Source organism: Aspergillus mulundensis, assembly GCF_003369625.1.
Source record: "Aspergillus mulundensis strain DSM 5745 chromosome Unknown scaffold_18, whole genome shotgun sequence".
NCBI classification, from domain to species: Eukaryota; Fungi; Ascomycota; class Eurotiomycetes; order Eurotiales; family Aspergillaceae; genus Aspergillus; species Aspergillus mulundensis.
The window spans coordinates 178971-196195 of NW_020797906.1; the positions used below are offsets into that span (position 1 = coordinate 178971).

Genomic DNA, 17225 nt, shown 5'->3' on the forward strand with positions numbered 1-17225 from the left:
GAATTGCTGGTTGTTGATGGAGGAGCTTGAGTAACGCAAATGACGTTGTCACGTTGCCAAAACTGATCTTCGGCGGGCGGCTTTTCTGATCTCCGGCGCGAGCAGCGGGGAACAATCACCTCCAGCCATGGTCCTATCCCAATGACAGTCCAATGTCCGCCTCAAACCGACGCTTTTCGAGACCTCTTCCGGATCTTTGCAAACAGAGAAGATCGCGTCCTTGAATTCGAGATTCTCCCGCCGGCCTTTGGCCCGATACTCGAAGATGGCAGCTCTATTGGAATTACGAAGAAATACCTAGTGCAGGCGTTTGTGGTCGCGCGGAGAGTTTTCTTTGACAATCTGGCAGATTTTAAGAGTACGGGTGGTGCCACATTGCTAGATACATCGGCATCGAACTCTGGGGGCGATGTGTTGGATAAGAAGCTTGCGATCGCATCTGAAATCATCCTCCTCTTCGATTGCGAACACCTGACAGCATGCAACTGGAGGAAGCGGAGGCTAAGCGCTTTGTTCAGACTGAACCTAGAGGCACTTCTCCGGGCGCTGGACGTCGAACTCTCTCTCATGACTACGTACCTCTGCTCCCCGCTCCACCGGCACACCAAGTCCCCAACCCTCTGGCAGCACCGTCAATGGGTTCAATCGCACCTCGTCCGACTGCGCAAACCTAGCTTCAATAAAATCGAGGGACTCTTTCAGACCGAACTATCCGTTGTCCTTCGAGCCGGGGAACTACATCCTAGGAACTACTACGCCTTTACACACTTGCGACAGATCCACCGCATGCTCTCAGAGTCTGGGGAAGTGGAAGGCGAGAAGTGGAGGTTACAACTAGGGCGGAGCATCCTAAACTCTGCGTTGGATTGGTGTCTCGCCCACCCAGCCGATATCTCTGGACTGATGTTCCTGCTTTATCTGCTAGATGTAGTGCCTGATACGACGCTTCGCTCTGATACTGTGGGCAAATTAATCCGGTTCGCGCTCGACATCGGCTGGGAGGGCGAGAGCATCTGGACGTTTATCGATCTCGCTATCCGCAAGTTCCAGCTGCTCAAATTGGTAGACGATTCACAATCATACCCATGGAGTGTTTTGGGCATCGCCTCGTCAGCCGGGTCGCAGGGCGATAGTAAGCCTATCGTTTCGTGGCGGATATGGCTCGATAGGGCCCGCGTCCACTGGGCGACTGAGCCCATCCAAAACCACGCATAACCATTTCCGGGGAAGTGACTCGTGAGGAGCTCGCTCAGATGTAAACGCGACCCCTTATATACCCATAGTCTTAAGTCTAATAAAAAAGACCCTCAATAATCAAACCAAACGCTTCAGATCTTCATTAAAACGCCTCGCTAACAAATCAAGCGTAGCTATCGTCAAAAGCGACATTTCCATGCCCCAGCGTGGAAACCCCTAGTTATCCCCGGCAATTATATACCAGCGCATCGACCAACGTTATCCCAAGCAGAACCTCAATCTCAGAAGCGTCATACCAAATACCCGTATCCCTGATTTCTAAAATGTGTGTGATCCAACTCGTGGCAAAGCAACCAAGGACCAGAATTGAAATGTACTTTGCGCACTCGTAAAGACCATCGTAAAAGAATAGACGGCAGAGGCATCCGAGTACGGACCCGTGAGATTGCAGGTTCGGCAAAAGGTATATAGCGTGCGTCGTCACAGCGCAAAGCAGGTGTCACTTTTTCTTCCCCCCGGCAAGGCCCTCCGCGGATTTCTTCGCATCGGCTAGAAGCGAAAAAGCAAAGCAGTCAGCAACAAAACTCAAAACTTTCATGGGAACACAGCAGCAAATAACAAAGCCTCAATAACGAATCAATCGCCCGAGTTGTTCAGCCGTCCAGGGATGCGCAGGAGAGAAAAACAACGAAACAACAACAAGCACCAAATGTCAGAACTTGACTCACCCGCTGCCTGCTTCGCGCGCATCTTTGCAGCGTCATCTTCCTTCTTGCGCGCAAAGGCCGTCCCGGAGAGTTTATTGCCGGACCTCTATACGGCCATCCGTTAGAGATCGAGCGTTGGGAGGGCGTGGAGAGACTCGGTGGTGGGATTCTTACCTCTGACTCGGCCTTCTTGCGCTGCTTCTCGCGGTCTCGATCTCGTTGGTTTCCGCGGGTCATTTTGCCTGAATTCGATGCGGCTGCTGCTCGAAGAATCGGGGTGTATAGCCTTCGCTGGGGTTCGCTTCAAGGGACGGAGATAGGAGGATAGGTGAGATTGGGGCGCTGAAAACCGTGTCAGGGTTTGCTTGCTTTTGATTGGCGCGCTATTCTGTACGGCTGAATATATATCCTTGGCTAGACTGGCTAGAACCTGAGAAAGGAATGCACTAGTCTATATTCTGTCCAGCGGACGTGGCTCACTGGTCTAGATTGAAATCACAAGAATTAGCTTCGGCGTTTTATTCAACCCCTGGCACATAAACAATCAGCCTTGCTTGACAAATGTATTATAGTTAACGCGCAAACATCATTATCATCCTGGTACCTTATACCTTTGATAGCAGCATTGATGTTACATCACGCGCTATCATTACTTTCCTGGCCGTTCAATCATAGTCCATTCTTCCCAGCTGGCTGGGTTTTCTGCCCCTTCTGCCTCTATATCCAGGAGGTTCTGTATAGCCCCATCATCGCCACACCATTCCCTCAGCATATGAAATGAGTCAAGTGTACTGTTATGGTAAGGTCCCAGCACTTTCTCCTCTTTATGAGTTGTAAGGGTCATTATCCGGATCGCTTCAGCATCCCTCCCATATTGTTTGTGTGTGACTGCAATGAAATATAAGCATCGCATCGTGAACGGGTGGTCAGGCCCTAGCGCTTCCATGCTTCCAGCTAGGGCTTTGCCTTCAAGTTTCACAACTTCCCTTTCGTTGCCCTTTGCTCGGTAGACGTCCGCCAGACGCAATATCCTTTCCAGGATATCGTAGCGAGGTGCCTTTCCCTTCTCCATGTCTTCAATCAGCTGCGCAAACAGCTTTTCGGCCACGTCTAGCTTCCTCCGTTCCAAGTAGATATCACCTAGAACCGTCTTTCTGATCCATGTTTCAGGATGTTGTAGGCCCAGGACAGCTTCTGATATCGTCAAGGTTTGTGAGGCCAGTTCTTCGGCTTCCTGCAATTTGCCCTGGGCTTTATAGACCTTAGCAAGAGTATTGGAACATACTAAGGTGTCTTTATGCTCGGGTCCTTGCTTCTTCTTCCTCCAAGTTAGGGCCCGCTGGATTAACACAGCTGCTTCCTCAACTTTCCCTATGTCGATATACAGCGTTCCCAGACTGGTCATTGCGATAATCGTGTCCTCGTCGTCTTCGCCGAATTCTGATTTTGAGGTCTCATATACCTCTACTCTAAGGCTCTCGGCTTCTTCCATTCGATCTTGAGACACATATGTCGTTGCCAGATTCGCCATAGTAGTGAGCGTCAGGCGATCACGGGAGCCAATTGTTTTTCTTCTCGCTTCAAGTACAAATGAGTCCAGTTCCTCTGCTTCTGCCCACCTTGCCTGATCATGGTATGTTGCAGCCAAACCGGTCATGCTTTTCAGGGTCTCGGGATGTTCAGGACCAAACTCCCGCTTTTTCTCCTCGACTATCAAACTGTCCAAGTTTTCGGCTTCTTTGTAGTGGCCTTGTGACCACAGATAGTAGGCAATTCCCTCCTGCATATGTATGCGCTTTTTCCTGCTTTCCCCCTGTACCTCAGGTATCAAGGCTAGAACAGATTGAGCGTGAGGCAGGTAGGCCGCACAGATACCCCAGTTCTCAAACGTAGCATCAGGATATACCTCATCCAGGAGCTCCATAGCTTGTATCGATTTGTCTTCATAGACACTCTCAAGGATGAGCCATTTCCGTAAGACCAATTGCACGAGTCGATGGAAAGAGAAGTTCCCCTTTCCGTCGGTTGGGACAATTAATGAAAATGCCTTTAGGGTTCCGAGCGCCTTCGTCAGATCCAACGCGCGTTTGATCCTGTGCTGGACCAAGCTCTTGGGGACTTCGTTTCTATCCAGGAATGCAATGAGCTGCAGTATCTCCACAGCCTTAGGGTCTCGCTCCTTGATCTGGTCGATCGAGACAATTAGCGTTGTAGCGACGGCGTTGGGGACTCCAGTATCTCGTCCCAGAGTCTCGAATGGCTCGCAGAGGAGATCCATGCTTGTCTCTTCACTATCGTTGTATAGCTCGATGTACTCCCCGATGCTCATCGTGTTCTCTTGCATAAAAGCCGCGGCTTGGACGATAGCCAGGGGTAAATAGCCCAGTAGTTCAGAGAGCTTGTCCATTTCGGACTCCTCTAGAACGTGGTCTATCATATTATTCTTGACAAGGAGTTTTGATTCCTCGGCAGTCATGGGGGTGACTTCGATCATGGTGTTCGCTGCCCCCTTTGTGAATTTCACGCCGGCTGCTCGATTTCGTGTCGTAACAAGAACCGTTCCACGTTGTGAGTTCGGAATGAGGTCTAGAGTTGAATGGTTCTCGCCCTGCTTTCCCTGCTGGGATGGCTCGAACAAAGATGTTTCATCGGCGTTGTCAATGATCAACACCCATTCATCATGTTCTTTCTCGAGCCATTCTTTGACACGAACGGCTTTGTCGCATTTCGTATCCGAGTCCGAGTCCGAAGCAATGTGCTCGTCGAAGATCGCATTGTACCCTTCACGAAAGCGATCAATACTGCTGGCGCTAACCCAGAACACCGACGCTTGGAACTCCGTCGAGATTCGGTGGGCAAATTCAATAGCCACATGGGATTTTCTAATCGTTTAGTACATATCTAGAAGGAAGTTGTAAGGAGACTCACCCTACACCACCTAGACCAAAAAGCGCGACTCGAGAGTTCGTCCCAATAGGCAGGACCAGACTCTTGAGTTGATCGAATACAACCTCTCGGCCGACGAACTTTGTGTTCCGCCCAAATGGAATCATATCTATCACGCTCAGCAATTTGGATTGTCTTGGGGAGAGATCGATGCAGCCTACATATCTTTGATTCGACGTGCTCGACCAGAGTCAGCCCGGCGAGGGTCGATTCTGCGCTGGAATCTCCAAAGAGAGACGCCTCTTCGCACTCCTTCATCGCTATAGCAGCAAACCTGGTAATGAGACCGGAAACGTGCTTGTAGTTGTCGTCGTCTTCACTGATGTATCGGCAGATACTTTCGTGGTCCCCAAGTAAAGCTACCGTGAGCTCGCGAGAATCAGGGAGGCCGAGTGTTGCTGACTTTTTCTCTACAATCTAAGCCAGATGATAGATTTATCAGCGAAATGGCGACAAAGAGAGTAATAAAGGACGCTTGCGCCCGACGTACGATTCCAAGACTTCTCAGAGGCAGAGTCTCGTAGAAGTTTATATACTTGTAGTCTTCCAACAGTTGCCCAAAATTTGCTGAAAGTTCATTGGCATACAAATCGTTCTCTTTCAAGGAATTGATAAAAGTGTTGCTTGGGGTTCTGAGGAAAGCCCTGACGGCCTTTGCCAGGGTCTCTCCCATCTTCGCCAAATGGCTGCCTCGGTGAGGGGTGCCAAAGAACGCTATGCCATAGGTTGCGGTTCGAATGGATTCGAAGGTGTGTCCAAGCTTGGCTTGTACAAGTGCCTGAAAAGTTAGGGCTGGGTTTGAGAGAGAATAATAATGCATACCTCCTTGACCACTATACCACCAAGGCTATGAGCGATAAAGATAATAGGTCGAGACTCGCAGCCCTAATTGATCAAGATCTGTACTTGTATAAAAGTAGAGATCGCTTACTTGTCTTTCAAGCCATAGCCTACTGAGCAAGTTCTGTGCTTGCTCCCGTACGCCAGCGGCGGAAGATTGGATGCTGACATTGGAGTTATATCCAAAGAGCATCACCCTGGCTTGAGGTAGCTGATTGGGAAGAAAGTCCCTCAGCCACATCTTCCCATTCAGCTCCCATGTCCGCTCGGCATGGCGCTCTTTGTTCTTGGGATTAAGGCCATGGATGGCAATGATACTAACCAACTATTAGCACGCCAATCCGCCGTAGTCGGAGCAGAGTCTCACTCGATTTTAGGGCTTTTGCCTGGCACAAGCGTGCGTAAGAAAGTGTCAGACCGCGGGCAGCCAGTCTCAAGCACGTTAGTCTGGCCCAATCTACTATAGGAGAGCTTACCATGGCATTTGATAGTACAGAGCCTCGAAAGGGCCGTCTCTGAGGTTTCGTCCATGGTCGTAAAAGGGCACCTATGCATATTTAAGCAATTACCTTCCCACTGCACCTTTAGACACCCAATTGCAGCAAATCTCGGACGGCTGCCTTGATAGGCGGACACCCGAAGCGCCTTGCCGCGGTCATTGGCAGCTGTTTGGCGCTGCGCCCTCTACGGGCGCATAACGAGAACAACATTGTTTCCTTTTCTCCTCCTTGTCGACAAAGAGACAGCAACTGTAATTCAATAACAGGTCACCAACCATGGGTCGCATGATGACTTCATGCTAGCAAGGTGCAAGGTGCTGGGCTGGCTTTGAAGACTCGACGAAGAAAGAGTCCAAGAATCAAAGACCCTTCAATGCCAGGGAGCTAAGCGCCCAAGCTAGGCTTTGAGATCGTTTCAAAATCAAGCAACAAATGAAAGGGCAATTCACAATGCGCCCGAAGATCTTCAAAGGGACGGAGGGCAGTGATCGAGGGCCAATCGTTTGGCGCTGGGTTTCATCGCGCAAGCAACCGCGTCCTCCCCTCCACTCCATCCTCTCTCCAACTTCGATCCTGCAACAAATCCATCCGTACCCGAACTGACGGTTTGATTATCAATATGATTTGGAAGATGCGATACCCCGGCACTGCGAGGCTCTTGCTAGAAGTTAAACATTCAAGGCCCTGATCCTTGCAGCGCATACTCCGGCGTCAGACCCGGTCCAAGAAAGAAACACAAGGAACCCTTTCGGCGCCAAAGTCAATGGAGCTCAGCTCTCAATGGATCTTTTGAAGTGTTTCAGACCCTTTTCAGCCCATTGTGTCTGTTCCTTTGCCGATTCATCCAATAGCCTCACAATGGGCGTTGGGTTGGATTAATAGCGCCCACCTGCCCGGGCAGAGCGGCCGTTAGTTCCTCTCCAGTTGTCCTTCCTCTCTTGACGCCCAACAACCTTTGTGGTTCTTTCTCTCCTTAACTTTCGTTTCCTTTCATTTCGTCAGGTTGCTGCTGGTCGGCCTTTGATTCCTTTCTTCCACTCACTGGACTACGCAGATATATCCGGAGCACAAGCCCAAGTGCTGATAGAGCCCGCATACTACCTCTGCTCGCTGCATCCTTTTCATATTTTCAACACCCACCGCGATCATGATGGCTTCGCTGAAAGAGTCCCTGGCTGGTCCGGGATATGTGATCCTTAACGCCGTGCGGGCCATGAACATCATCGTCTTCCTCGACATCATCGCTGCCCATGTGGTCATGTTGATCAAGATCGACCTTCTGACCAGCTTCTTCTTCTTCGAAGCTGTTGTGCATGCTATAGCTATTGGCATCTCCAGTGAGTATCCATGTTCATTCCAGTTCTCTAATATAGATATGCTAACAGACACAGTTTTCCTTCTAGTCTCTGAACTTCCTTTCTTCCGCGCCTACTTCGACCGGCACTGGCCATCCCTTGGCGAGAACTCCGGATTCCTCTCGCTAGCAGGTGCAATGCTGATACTCGGAATTGGAGCATTGGGGGACCTCAACAAACCGGCTACAAGCCAAGAAAAGCTGGGTCTTACATTCTGGCGAATTATCATTTCGGCGGGAATTTTAGCCATTGTCGTCAGCGTCCTCAATGTCGCGGCAGTAAGTCTAACCTTTCCAATCTCCTGGCATGTACCCGTTGCTAATTACATACAGAACTTCGCCTTCGCAGACCGCGATGTGGGTATCAGCGCACGTCATGTCCGCGTATACGGAGCCGTCGCGCCGCAAAAGGTCGCCTCGCGAACAGGCAGCCAGCGCTCATTTCAGCTGAGCTACAAGCGAGAAGAGACTCTGCCCTCATACAACTCGCCGAGCCCTGTTCGACGCATATCGACAGCCAGCTTATCTCGATTCCCTGTCAAGTTTTCTCCGCCAAGGAATGCAGCATCCACAATGCCCATGCCTAGCCATGTGGATTATGCGCCTTCTTCGAAGTATTCGCGGGATTCGTCGGGGGTCACTATCCCAGATCTCGCTCATCATCCGGCTTTGCAAGAATCCTCTCGTATTTAAGTGAGGGTCCGGTAAAGATGAGTCGTGTCTTGTAAAATCGACCATTGATGCTTGAGGCATCAGAAATTGGCGTTGGCTTGTTCACCATATTAGCGATTGACTTGGTATACGATTCTTATTTGTTTTATCCTTGCATGTTATTGTCTCCAGATATCCCTCTTTATGCAGATTTCCTTTTCTTTATCATAATGCATGCTGTAAAAGTGCAGCCATATAATCACTGCTCATAGGTATTCGTCAAATACATCAAGAACTTGAAGTTCTGCAGCGCCGAGATAGCTATTCTTTTTGCAATAGAAAACCAGCATCGACTTGTAAATGTTCATCAGTTGTAGTGCTCCACAGAAGCTCCATCGGACTTGGTTGCAAAACCTTGAGCATCCTTGGCTCTCTTCCGGACCTCCTCATCCTCACGCTGAACATACTTAAGCGGACGTTTTGCCGAAATTGCGTCCGGATCTTTGGTCACAATGAGCGGTGGGTTGGAACGGTAGTACAAGTCGATATCCTCAAGGGTGCGGTTCGCTGAAATCGGTTAGTTTGCACGCCGTGTGTATCCTGGTACGTAAAGAACAAACCTGTTTCTGGGTAGAGGAAATATATGATCGGTAAGAAGACTGCATTCAGTACGGTCCAGACGATCCAGAAGCGCCAGCCGATGTTCTGGATTCCGATAGGGGTGATCTCGACGATGGCGAAGTTTGTCATCCTTCTAAAAGTCAGAGCCAGTTTTGCCATCCGGAATAAGGGCTAAAGTGTAGACAACGTACCAATTCGTCGCCGTCGCCACGGCCGCACCCTTTGTCCTCATGGGCAGCGAGTTGATCTCTGTCGGATACAACCATGGCACGCCGAGCATGCCAATTCCAAAGGCAACGTGGTACAGGAAGAAGAACGCAACGGATGCAGTACCGTAGACTTTATCTGTCTCCGCGAAGCGGAGAAGGATGGTTATCACTAGGAATGACAGGAACTGACCGGATCCGGAGAGCAGCATGAGGCCGCGGCGGCCGAAACGTTCTATCATGGTCACGGCGACGCAGGAGAAGATGAAGTAGGAGGTTGCGTTGCAAGCTGTTAAGAGGCGAGCCATGGAATTGTCGAGTCCGACGGAACTGATTAGGACGGTTGGGAGATAGTAGCTCATTATGTTGATTCCTGGACGCGGATGTGATGTTAGTGGGTAGGAGGTAGGCAGGGGGTATATACAAGGGTTGACTGAGGGCGGACCTTGGAATTGCTGGATGGCTTGTGTGCTTGCTCCGAGGAGGAGTCGACGGAGGGTCTTTGTGCTGTCAGATTTGTTGCGGATGAGGTCTCTCCATGGGATGGCGTTCTCTCGTTCGTACGCAATGCTGTATTTGATTTCGTCGTACTGGGTTCTGATGTAGGGGTCCTCGGGGGACATGGCATCGATGCATGCGAGGACTTCGATGGCTTCGTCGTCGCGATCGTGGGATAGGAGCCACCTAGTTTTTGTTGATACGTCAGACTTTGTGCTTCGAGGCAGTGTGTGGTTTGGACTGTGTCCAAAGTTTAACGTATGGGCCAAACTCACCTTGGAGACTCTGGTAACCACGGAATTGTAGTGAACAGAATCATAATAAAGCAGAGTTGAAGCGCAATAGGCAGTCGCCATACAATGCCACCCTCGTGTAAGGATAAGCCGTAGTTGATCCAGTTAACAAGGCAGTAGCCTCCAACATTGAGCCCTAGTTCCAGGATGACCAGCTTTCCTCTCCACTTTGCCTGTGCAGTTTCCGTTTGCCAGACCGGTGCTGTGGCCGTACTCAGACCATTGCCGACACTGCATCTCTTGTTAGTTGCTACATGTCGAGAAATCTGCTGATTTAACTTGCCCGAGAACAATTCGACCAACGAACATCTGAGCCAGACTGTAGGATGATGCTTTAAGGATAGTCCCGATAGCCATGATTGTACACCCAAGCAGAATTGTCTTTTTGCGTCCTAGTCTTTCACCTGCAGTGAAGGCAAGCATTGCCCCGAAGAAGCAGCCGACATCGTAGATGGCGGTAACGGTTGAGAGGATTTTGGTCTTTGAAGGTCCAGCCAGATCATGGACTTGGAGGAAGTCCGGTGTAACAACGACACCACCTGTGAGTACGTTAGTTTTCTGGGATCACGAAAAAGCCCGTCTGTCCCATACTAAAGACACCTTGGTCGTATCCGAACAGCGTCATATCAGTGGCGCAGGCGAGCTGTATTCGTAACTAAATTAGCACCAAGTCATCAAGATAAACAGTATAGCCAAGGGAGCATAACTCACGGAGACCCAGAAGGTGAGCCATCCCCCTGTGAAGCCAAAGTAGGGCTTCTTCGTCAAGGCCATGAGTGAAAGGGGTATCAAATGAAATCAACAGCTCAGAACCTTAGAAAGTGTGAGATGCTGCGCTGGACGAGCCAAACCCCCGTCTGGAGAAGGCCTTATATAGAGCTACCATGATAATAGTGCACTTGATTCCGTACAACCCCAGATCACGCTGGCTCCACTTTGCTAAGCCCCGGACGGGGTAGTGTTATAGCCCTAATCCGGAGCATGGGCGAGAGTCATCATCACTTGTGATGTCGTATTCTTCGTTTTCTTTCCACGGGCGTCACAGAGTCTCCGGGTGAAGCGAGGCATCATAATATCAAGGCTGTAGAAGGATATGATTGGAGTACTGAATGTCTCCATAGGGGTTAATGTTGACCTGTCCGTCTTGTAGTCGCTGCCCCTGACCCAGTTGTAGCCACCTCCGAGGCTCCGAACCAATCACGGAGAAACAGCCGTCGCCGGTCCATGGCTGCCCCGTCGTAGTCGTACACTCGGCGGGCCGACGGCGCTTCTTTGTAAACGCATTTACCGGTTTTTCATCACTGCTGAAAGATGAGGAGAGAATATCAAGATGGTCTGTGTATCTAGACCAGTAATGTGGGAGAGTACGAGTCCTCGGAAATAGTCACTGAAAGTTCCTGGGATCGGACCGGGAAAACACGCGGCAGCTGGTCTCGGCTTCGGTAGGTATAGTGTGGCACATGATCTCGCCTAGCCTGCGCATGTTTTGACGACAGCGTACTCCGTAGTCCAAACAGTAATGTCACTACTATGTAGCTGAGCATAGTGTCTACAGCAATACGAGGTGAATCATGAACTCTAATGACTTGTTTTTTTTTCACTCTATCATTAACCTCTATTCATCCACAATTTGCACCTTAATGGCCCTCGCAGCTGGATTGCTGGCAGTAGCGAAGGCTTCGAGTCCTTCCTCCAGCTTGTATCGATGAGACACCAAAGGCTTCAGGTCGATGAGCCCAGCATTGACCAGACTGATTGCCTTGGGATAGATATCATGATACCGGTACTGGAATCGCAGATCTATCTCCTTGGCCGACATGTGCATGAAGGGGATGTTTTGGAAGTCCTTGCCAACACCAATGACGAACACCATTCCGCCGAATCGGGTTGCCTGCCATGACGCGGGTTAGGGTCAGGTTTTTCGGGGGTACATCCGTCGCAACAGCCTAACTTACGTAGATTCCCGCGTGAACACTGCTCTCCACACCCGTGCATTCGAGAACCAGCTTTGCCTCTTGTCCAAGCTCCTTCACAATGCGCTCTCCCAGCTCTTGCGATGTCTCCTGTTTCTGGACTAGCAGCGGTTGCACTCGGGGCACTAGCTCTTTGGCCTTGGCAAGACGGTTCTCATCAATATCGGTAATGACAATCGGAGCCGCGCCAGCGGCGTTGGCCGCCAATAAGGTGACGAGGCCAATGGGTCCGGCACCACAAATGACCAGAGGATCAGCCAGACGCAATCCGGAGCGGTCAATACCAGCTAGTGCAACGGTGAGAGGCTCGAGGAGAGCACCTTCCTCAAAGGTGACGTGATCGGGGAGGCGATGAAGCCAGGCCTCCGGGTGGGCATGGTATCTTCGCAGAGTTCCATGATGAGGAGGCGTAGAGAAGAATACCACATCCGGGCAAGCGTGATACTTACCGGTGCGGCAGAAGTCACAGGTTGGCTTCGAGCAGGGAACACCGCATTCCATAGCAACCCGATCGCCTTTCCCCGTTCAGCAAAAGACCACGAAGAAAATAGGGCTGGGGGATGGCCTTACCGGGCTTGAATCGAGTTACCGCGTTGCCAACCTGCAGGACAATTCCGGCACTTTCATGCCCAAGTCCATTATCTCCCGTCACGATCATGGGGCCAATACGGCCATGTTTCCAGAAATGAACATCAGATCCGCAGATGCCTGTTGCACGCACATGGACCAGGCACTCATCCGAAGCAAGCTTGGGGACTTCGCAGTCAACCACTCGCAAGTCATGAGACGGACTTGTGTGAATGGCAATGTTCTGGGGCTTCTTCTGAAGGATGTCCATGGTGACGGTGATGTAATGTGCTTTGTGTCTGTGTCAGTACAGAAGCTTGGAATGGCCTCTAACTATATAGGCGAGGCATGGCCCTGATTACGTGTTTAATGTAGAAAGGATAACCCCACGGGTCGTCCCCGAGATGGTCATCTGGCTAGCGACTGAGGAGAATGTGCTGACCCAGCCGAAGAAACTTTGGGGTCAGCTTGAATACACCGAAGTTCCATGCGGATGTGGATTTCGGAGGATTTCCGCAGTGCAGCAGAACGAGGTCCCGAGGCGCCGAGTTGAACAACTGGACAACCGAGAGGAAGATCACAGCCATGAAATTACCCCACATTTCTCCAATGTTACAAATAGCTACATCACGAGACCCGCCTTCTGGTGGATTCTCTGGGGTGGCAGGATGTCCGTGCTAGGGGTCCGGAGATAGCCCCGAGTGTGGCGCGGCGGCATGCCGAGTCGTTCCAGGCCAAGAGGATCCCGGTGGACACAGATGACCTCGGAAGTCACCTCCAAGTCAATGGATGGTTCTCCGCGGCCACTGCTGATATTCTCGTTTCTGTTTAAATATACCGAATTTGAAAGCCACAGGTGCGGACGATAGCTTCACCACGGTCAGGTAATCAGCATGTCTCTAGAAGGGAAGATCGCTATTGTCACTGGGGGTGCGAGAGGAATAGGAGCAGGCATCGTCCGCAGCTTAAGCAAAGAAGGCGCAAAAGTGAGATGCTTGTTGTCATTCTACGGTTTGCCGAATGGGCACTAATCTGCGCAGGTCGCCTTCAACTATGTCTCGTCATCGTCAAATGCCGCTGCAGATAGCCTAGTCGACGAACTCCGCCGAGCCAACAGGGAAGTCGTTTCAATCCAGGCCAATGTGACAGACGCATCGCGCCCGAATGCTATTATCCAAGCTACCCTAGCCGCATTCAAAACAGATCATATCGACATCCTAGTCAACAACGCCGGACTCGGCGACAACAGACCGCTCGAAGAAGTAACGTTAGAAGTCTATACGAGACTGATGGATGTGAACGTCAAGGCGGTCATCTTCATGACCCAAGCCGTGCTGCCATTCACTCGTCGAGGAGGGCGTATCATCAACCTATCGTCCATCTCAGCCCGGGGCGGCTATCCTACGCAATCTGTATACGCAGCCAGTAAAGCCGCCGTCGAGGCCTGACGCGAGTCTGGGCAACTGAGCTCGGCCATAAGTATGGTATCACGGTCAACGCCGTGAATCCGGGTCCTGTTGATACGGACATGTATCAAGCTGCAGGGCCGGTGCACTTGGCGAGGATGGAGGAGGAGAACAAGAAAGTTCCGGCGGGACAGCGATGTGGCACTGTGGAGGATATTGGCGATATAGTCACGTTTCTTTCCGAAGAGCGCTCAAGATGGGTTACTGGGGATGTTATCTGTGCGAACGGTGGCATCCTGTATACCTAGATTCGATTGGATGACTTGGAATGATATACAAATTCACAAACCTTGTTGTATAACCGCATACGGGTCTACCATACTCACTGCGTACTCCTGAAGAAAGCTTCCGTGGAAGAGCCAGGCTTGCACTGAGAGCCCTTTGCATCCCCAAGGTTACAGCCTACATCTGTCGGTCGTCACGCCTGCATTGGTCCTGAGTCCACCTCAACTTCGGACCTCACCCGCGGTCTTCCCCCGAGTTGTGGATCAGCACCTCTACAGCGGACTCGGCGATAGTTCCGCTCACTACATTCGCATTTCATCATTTTCCGATAGCTCCAGCGCCTCGCTTTCTCCCGACCTGGAATCGCCAACACTTGCTTTCCATTCATCTGCATCATACCAGTAAGTGCTCGGCATCCAGTGACTTGCTCATGCCCAGGCAGGTTGCAAGTAGGGGCTCGGTCTAACAAAATGCATCTGCACAGGTCATTCGTTATGCGGCCTCTACTATCTCTCTCCAGCCTACCTCTCTGCTGATTGCCTCGCCTTTTCCTTCTACGTTCAAGCATCCTACCCAACATGGGCAAGCCAGAAACAGACCCTTCACAGCAACCAGACTCGCTTCCATCCACACTGGAAAAGGCGAAACGACACACACGGAGCCGAATAGCCTGTGATTGGTGCCATGCCAATCATGTCCGATGCGATCGGGCGTTCCCCTGCTCAAGGTGCCTTGATAAAGGAACTCGGTGCGAGGCCACTCGAGTGCGTCGCAAGCGAGGGCGCCTTCCGAAAATCGACGCTTCAGGGACAACAAGGGTTCATTGTATCAAAAGCCCTTCAAACACAGTCCCATCTTCGTCTGATACACAGTCCACAGTGTCGACAGTGGCGCCAAGTGTGCAGACACCTGAAAATTCTCGAAATTCATCTAATGCACCCGATGTGACTGTTTTGAGCCCTGGTATTGAGGATGCGTTGTCGCTTGAGAGCATGCCGTGGCTCGCACGGGGACCAGAGTCAAAGTCTCATGCCATAGCGGATACATTGTTGACTCAAGACGTGTCGCCATCTTTTACTGAGTATTTAACCACTGGATTCGTCCACGGCCCATCTCCTTTAGACCTGCTAGATATTGCAGACATCGCCGATCACGAAACCTCCATCCTCACCAATCTCGCAGTCGGGCCTCCTATCGGACCTCATGCTCCTATAGCAACCTTGCGATACCCCGTCTTAGAACCCTTGATGCCATTTATTATGGCGAAGCTCTCTTCGGAACTAGCCTGTCGCCTTCTCGAGCTCTTCTTTACCAGCGCGTTTCCCACGCAAATGCAGCCTGTCTACCACAACATACACTGCTACGTTCTGAGGAAAGCCAAGTTCCTGACCAGAGCAGGTTACCGCACAAGTAGCCCAGCACTTTTAGCCAGCATGCTATGGGCGGCTTCGTCGGATGATCACGCGCTCTCATTACCAATACCGGCCCATGACCTAAAGAGGATTTCTCAGTTTCTAGGCTTGACTACCATGAAGCTGATAAGGTCTTCAGCTTACGGGTCTTCTGATTGGAGAGGCCACATGGCTAGTGGGACTTTCTGCTCTACTACTGGTTCTGGAGGCTTTCCTGAATTTACATTATATCCTGCATCAAGTGACAGCATCCAGGGCCTTGAGTGCCCTACACGGTCCTTGGACGACGTAATCACCTATGCTCACATTGCCTCCATACTTTCTTTGAACGATCAAAAAGCACACAGTCTGAAATGGTTCGTTCTTATACATATGCATAGGAGGCTCTACCGACTAAGGATTGTACAGGTGGCATACAGCTTTTACACTCGCACGGGAACTCGAGCTGAATCGAGAGATAGAAACGATACTGGTCCTAGACAGCAAAGCAGTTTGCTTCCCAGGCGACCCTCCACCCTCTACACGAATGCCCCTAAATTGCGTCTGCGCTCGGAGCTACGAGTCGACTATCCTAATAACAGAAGAACAACGTGAGGAACGTCGCAGGGCTTGGTGGTTGCTGTACATAATGGATCGCCACCTCTCGCTATGCCATAATCGACCTCTTATGCTCTTGGATTCCGACAGCAAAGACCTACTCCTCCCACTCGACGAAGAAGCCTGGCAGGCTGGGAAAATACATAGCAACAGTCCGAACCTCAAAGGACCTCACTGTGTGTTATCAGAATCAAGAAATGTGCGGCGTATCTTTCCGGACTTTACATGTCATGGACCTTCACTGTTCGGATTCTTCTTGCCCCTTATGACCATTGCCGGTCAGATGCTCGACATTAATCAGGCCAGAACACACCCTATGCTTGGTTCGGAGATCCTCGGAGAGGGAGCATGGGAGACTCAGCATCATGAAGTGCTTGGGCAGCTGGATCAGTACGAAGCCAGCCTTCACAGCTTTACAACCAGCCGCAATGGACTCAAAGCTTCATCCTCTGCGCCTCCAGCCCAGGACACGGTACCACACTCGCAAGCCCAGACGCGCTCCTGGCTTACGCAGACAATCGCCTCGTACGCATCATTCTACATCGACGTACTGCACATCCTTCAAAATGGTAAATGGGGTCCGGACTCGCTCACAGAAGCTCAAGATTCCTTGGGTTTGTCTTCGAGTCTTGCCTCTAGTATACCGCATGCGCTCAAAGCGGCCGAGTCTATGCGACAGATATTGAAATTTGACTCCGAATTCAACTTAATGCCTGAGCTCTTCGGTGCTCAACTACTTCAAGCCGGCTTCTACTTCCTCTTTATACTCGAGCATCTACAAGATCAAGCAGGGGCGCCGTTCTTGACTGCTTGCGAGGTTATGATTAGGGCTACCGAATCCTGCATCGTTACTCTAGATAATAGATGCCTACGAGACTTCTGTCAGGCTATGCGAAGCACCTTGGCACAAGCCCGTGGCCGTCCCGTCACCCATCACGAAATTCGTCAAAGACGAAGAGCAATGGTAGAAGGACACAGGTGGGCAAGGACAGACATCGGTTTGGCCATCTAAGCCTCACCGTATGGCGCAAAGGTATGGAACTTGCGTGACGGAATTATCCACTAGGGACAACCCGTATGTGCATTGCCGAACTGAGATGTGCAAATAGAGGGTCCCTGACCATGGCCACAGGTGGGGTGGCGCTCTATACTTCGGGCTCATGCCGAGCAGC

General features: G+C 51.0%; 7 protein-coding genes across 7 annotated transcripts; 4 read left to right on the plus strand and 3 right to left on the minus strand.

The window, feature by feature from the left end:
• Positions 1-141: 141 nt before the first annotated feature.
• DSM5745_11042 (uncharacterized protein) lies at positions 142-1215 on the plus strand (the record flags this gene model as incomplete). Its single annotated transcript, XM_026753058.1, has 1 exon — positions 142-1215. One exon carries the CDS (start codon positions 142-144, stop codon positions 1213-1215), a length of 1074 nt encoding a protein of 357 aa, XP_026598381.1.
• A 1338-nt stretch (positions 1216-2553) lies between these two features.
• DSM5745_11043 (uncharacterized protein) lies at positions 2554-6174 on the minus strand (the record flags this gene model as incomplete). The annotated part of the gene is made up of 7 exons (XM_026753059.1): positions 2554-4786; positions 4833-4959; positions 5012-5267; positions 5341-5628; positions 5673-5735; positions 5782-6007; positions 6167-6174. 7 exons carry the CDS (start codon positions 6172-6174, stop codon positions 2554-2556), a joined length of 3201 nt encoding a protein of 1066 aa, XP_026598382.1.
• A 1166-nt stretch (positions 6175-7340) lies between these two features.
• On the plus strand, positions 7341-8237 carry DSM5745_11044 (uncharacterized protein; the record flags this gene model as incomplete). Its single annotated transcript, XM_026753060.1, has 3 exons — positions 7341-7527; positions 7582-7823; positions 7878-8237. 3 exons carry the CDS (start codon positions 7341-7343, stop codon positions 8235-8237), a joined length of 789 nt encoding a protein of 262 aa, XP_026598383.1.
• A 325-nt stretch (positions 8238-8562) lies between these two features.
• DSM5745_11045 (sugar porter family MFS transporter) lies at positions 8563-10587 on the minus strand (the record flags this gene model as incomplete). The annotated part of the gene is made up of 7 exons (XM_026753061.1): positions 8563-8762; positions 8816-8946; positions 9008-9706; positions 9796-10044; positions 10121-10352; positions 10405-10456; positions 10525-10587. The coding sequence occupies 7 exons, from the start codon at positions 10585-10587 to the stop codon at positions 8563-8565; spliced, it is 1626 nt and encodes a 541-aa protein (XP_026598384.1).
• Positions 10588-11428: 841 nt separating this feature from the next.
• Positions 11429-12624, minus strand: DSM5745_11046 (NAD(P)-dependent alcohol dehydrogenase; the record flags this gene model as incomplete). Its single annotated transcript, XM_026753062.1, has 3 exons — positions 11429-11704; positions 11769-12301; positions 12357-12624. The coding sequence occupies 3 exons, from the start codon at positions 12622-12624 to the stop codon at positions 11429-11431; spliced, it is 1077 nt and encodes a 358-aa protein (XP_026598385.1).
• Positions 12625-13246: 622 nt separating this feature from the next.
• Positions 13247-13801, plus strand: DSM5745_11047 (SDR family NAD(P)-dependent oxidoreductase; the record flags this gene model as incomplete). The annotated part of the gene is made up of 2 exons (XM_026753063.1): positions 13247-13339; positions 13394-13801. 2 exons carry the CDS (start codon positions 13247-13249, stop codon positions 13799-13801), a joined length of 501 nt encoding a protein of 166 aa, XP_026598386.1.
• A 936-nt stretch (positions 13802-14737) lies between these two features.
• Positions 14738-17065, plus strand: DSM5745_11048 (fungal specific transcription factor domain-containing protein; the record flags this gene model as incomplete). Its single annotated transcript, XM_026753064.1, has 3 exons — positions 14738-14869; positions 14917-15812; positions 15865-17065. 3 exons carry the CDS (start codon positions 14738-14740, stop codon positions 17063-17065), a joined length of 2229 nt encoding a protein of 742 aa, XP_026598387.1.
• Positions 17066-17225: the final 160 nt, after the last annotated feature.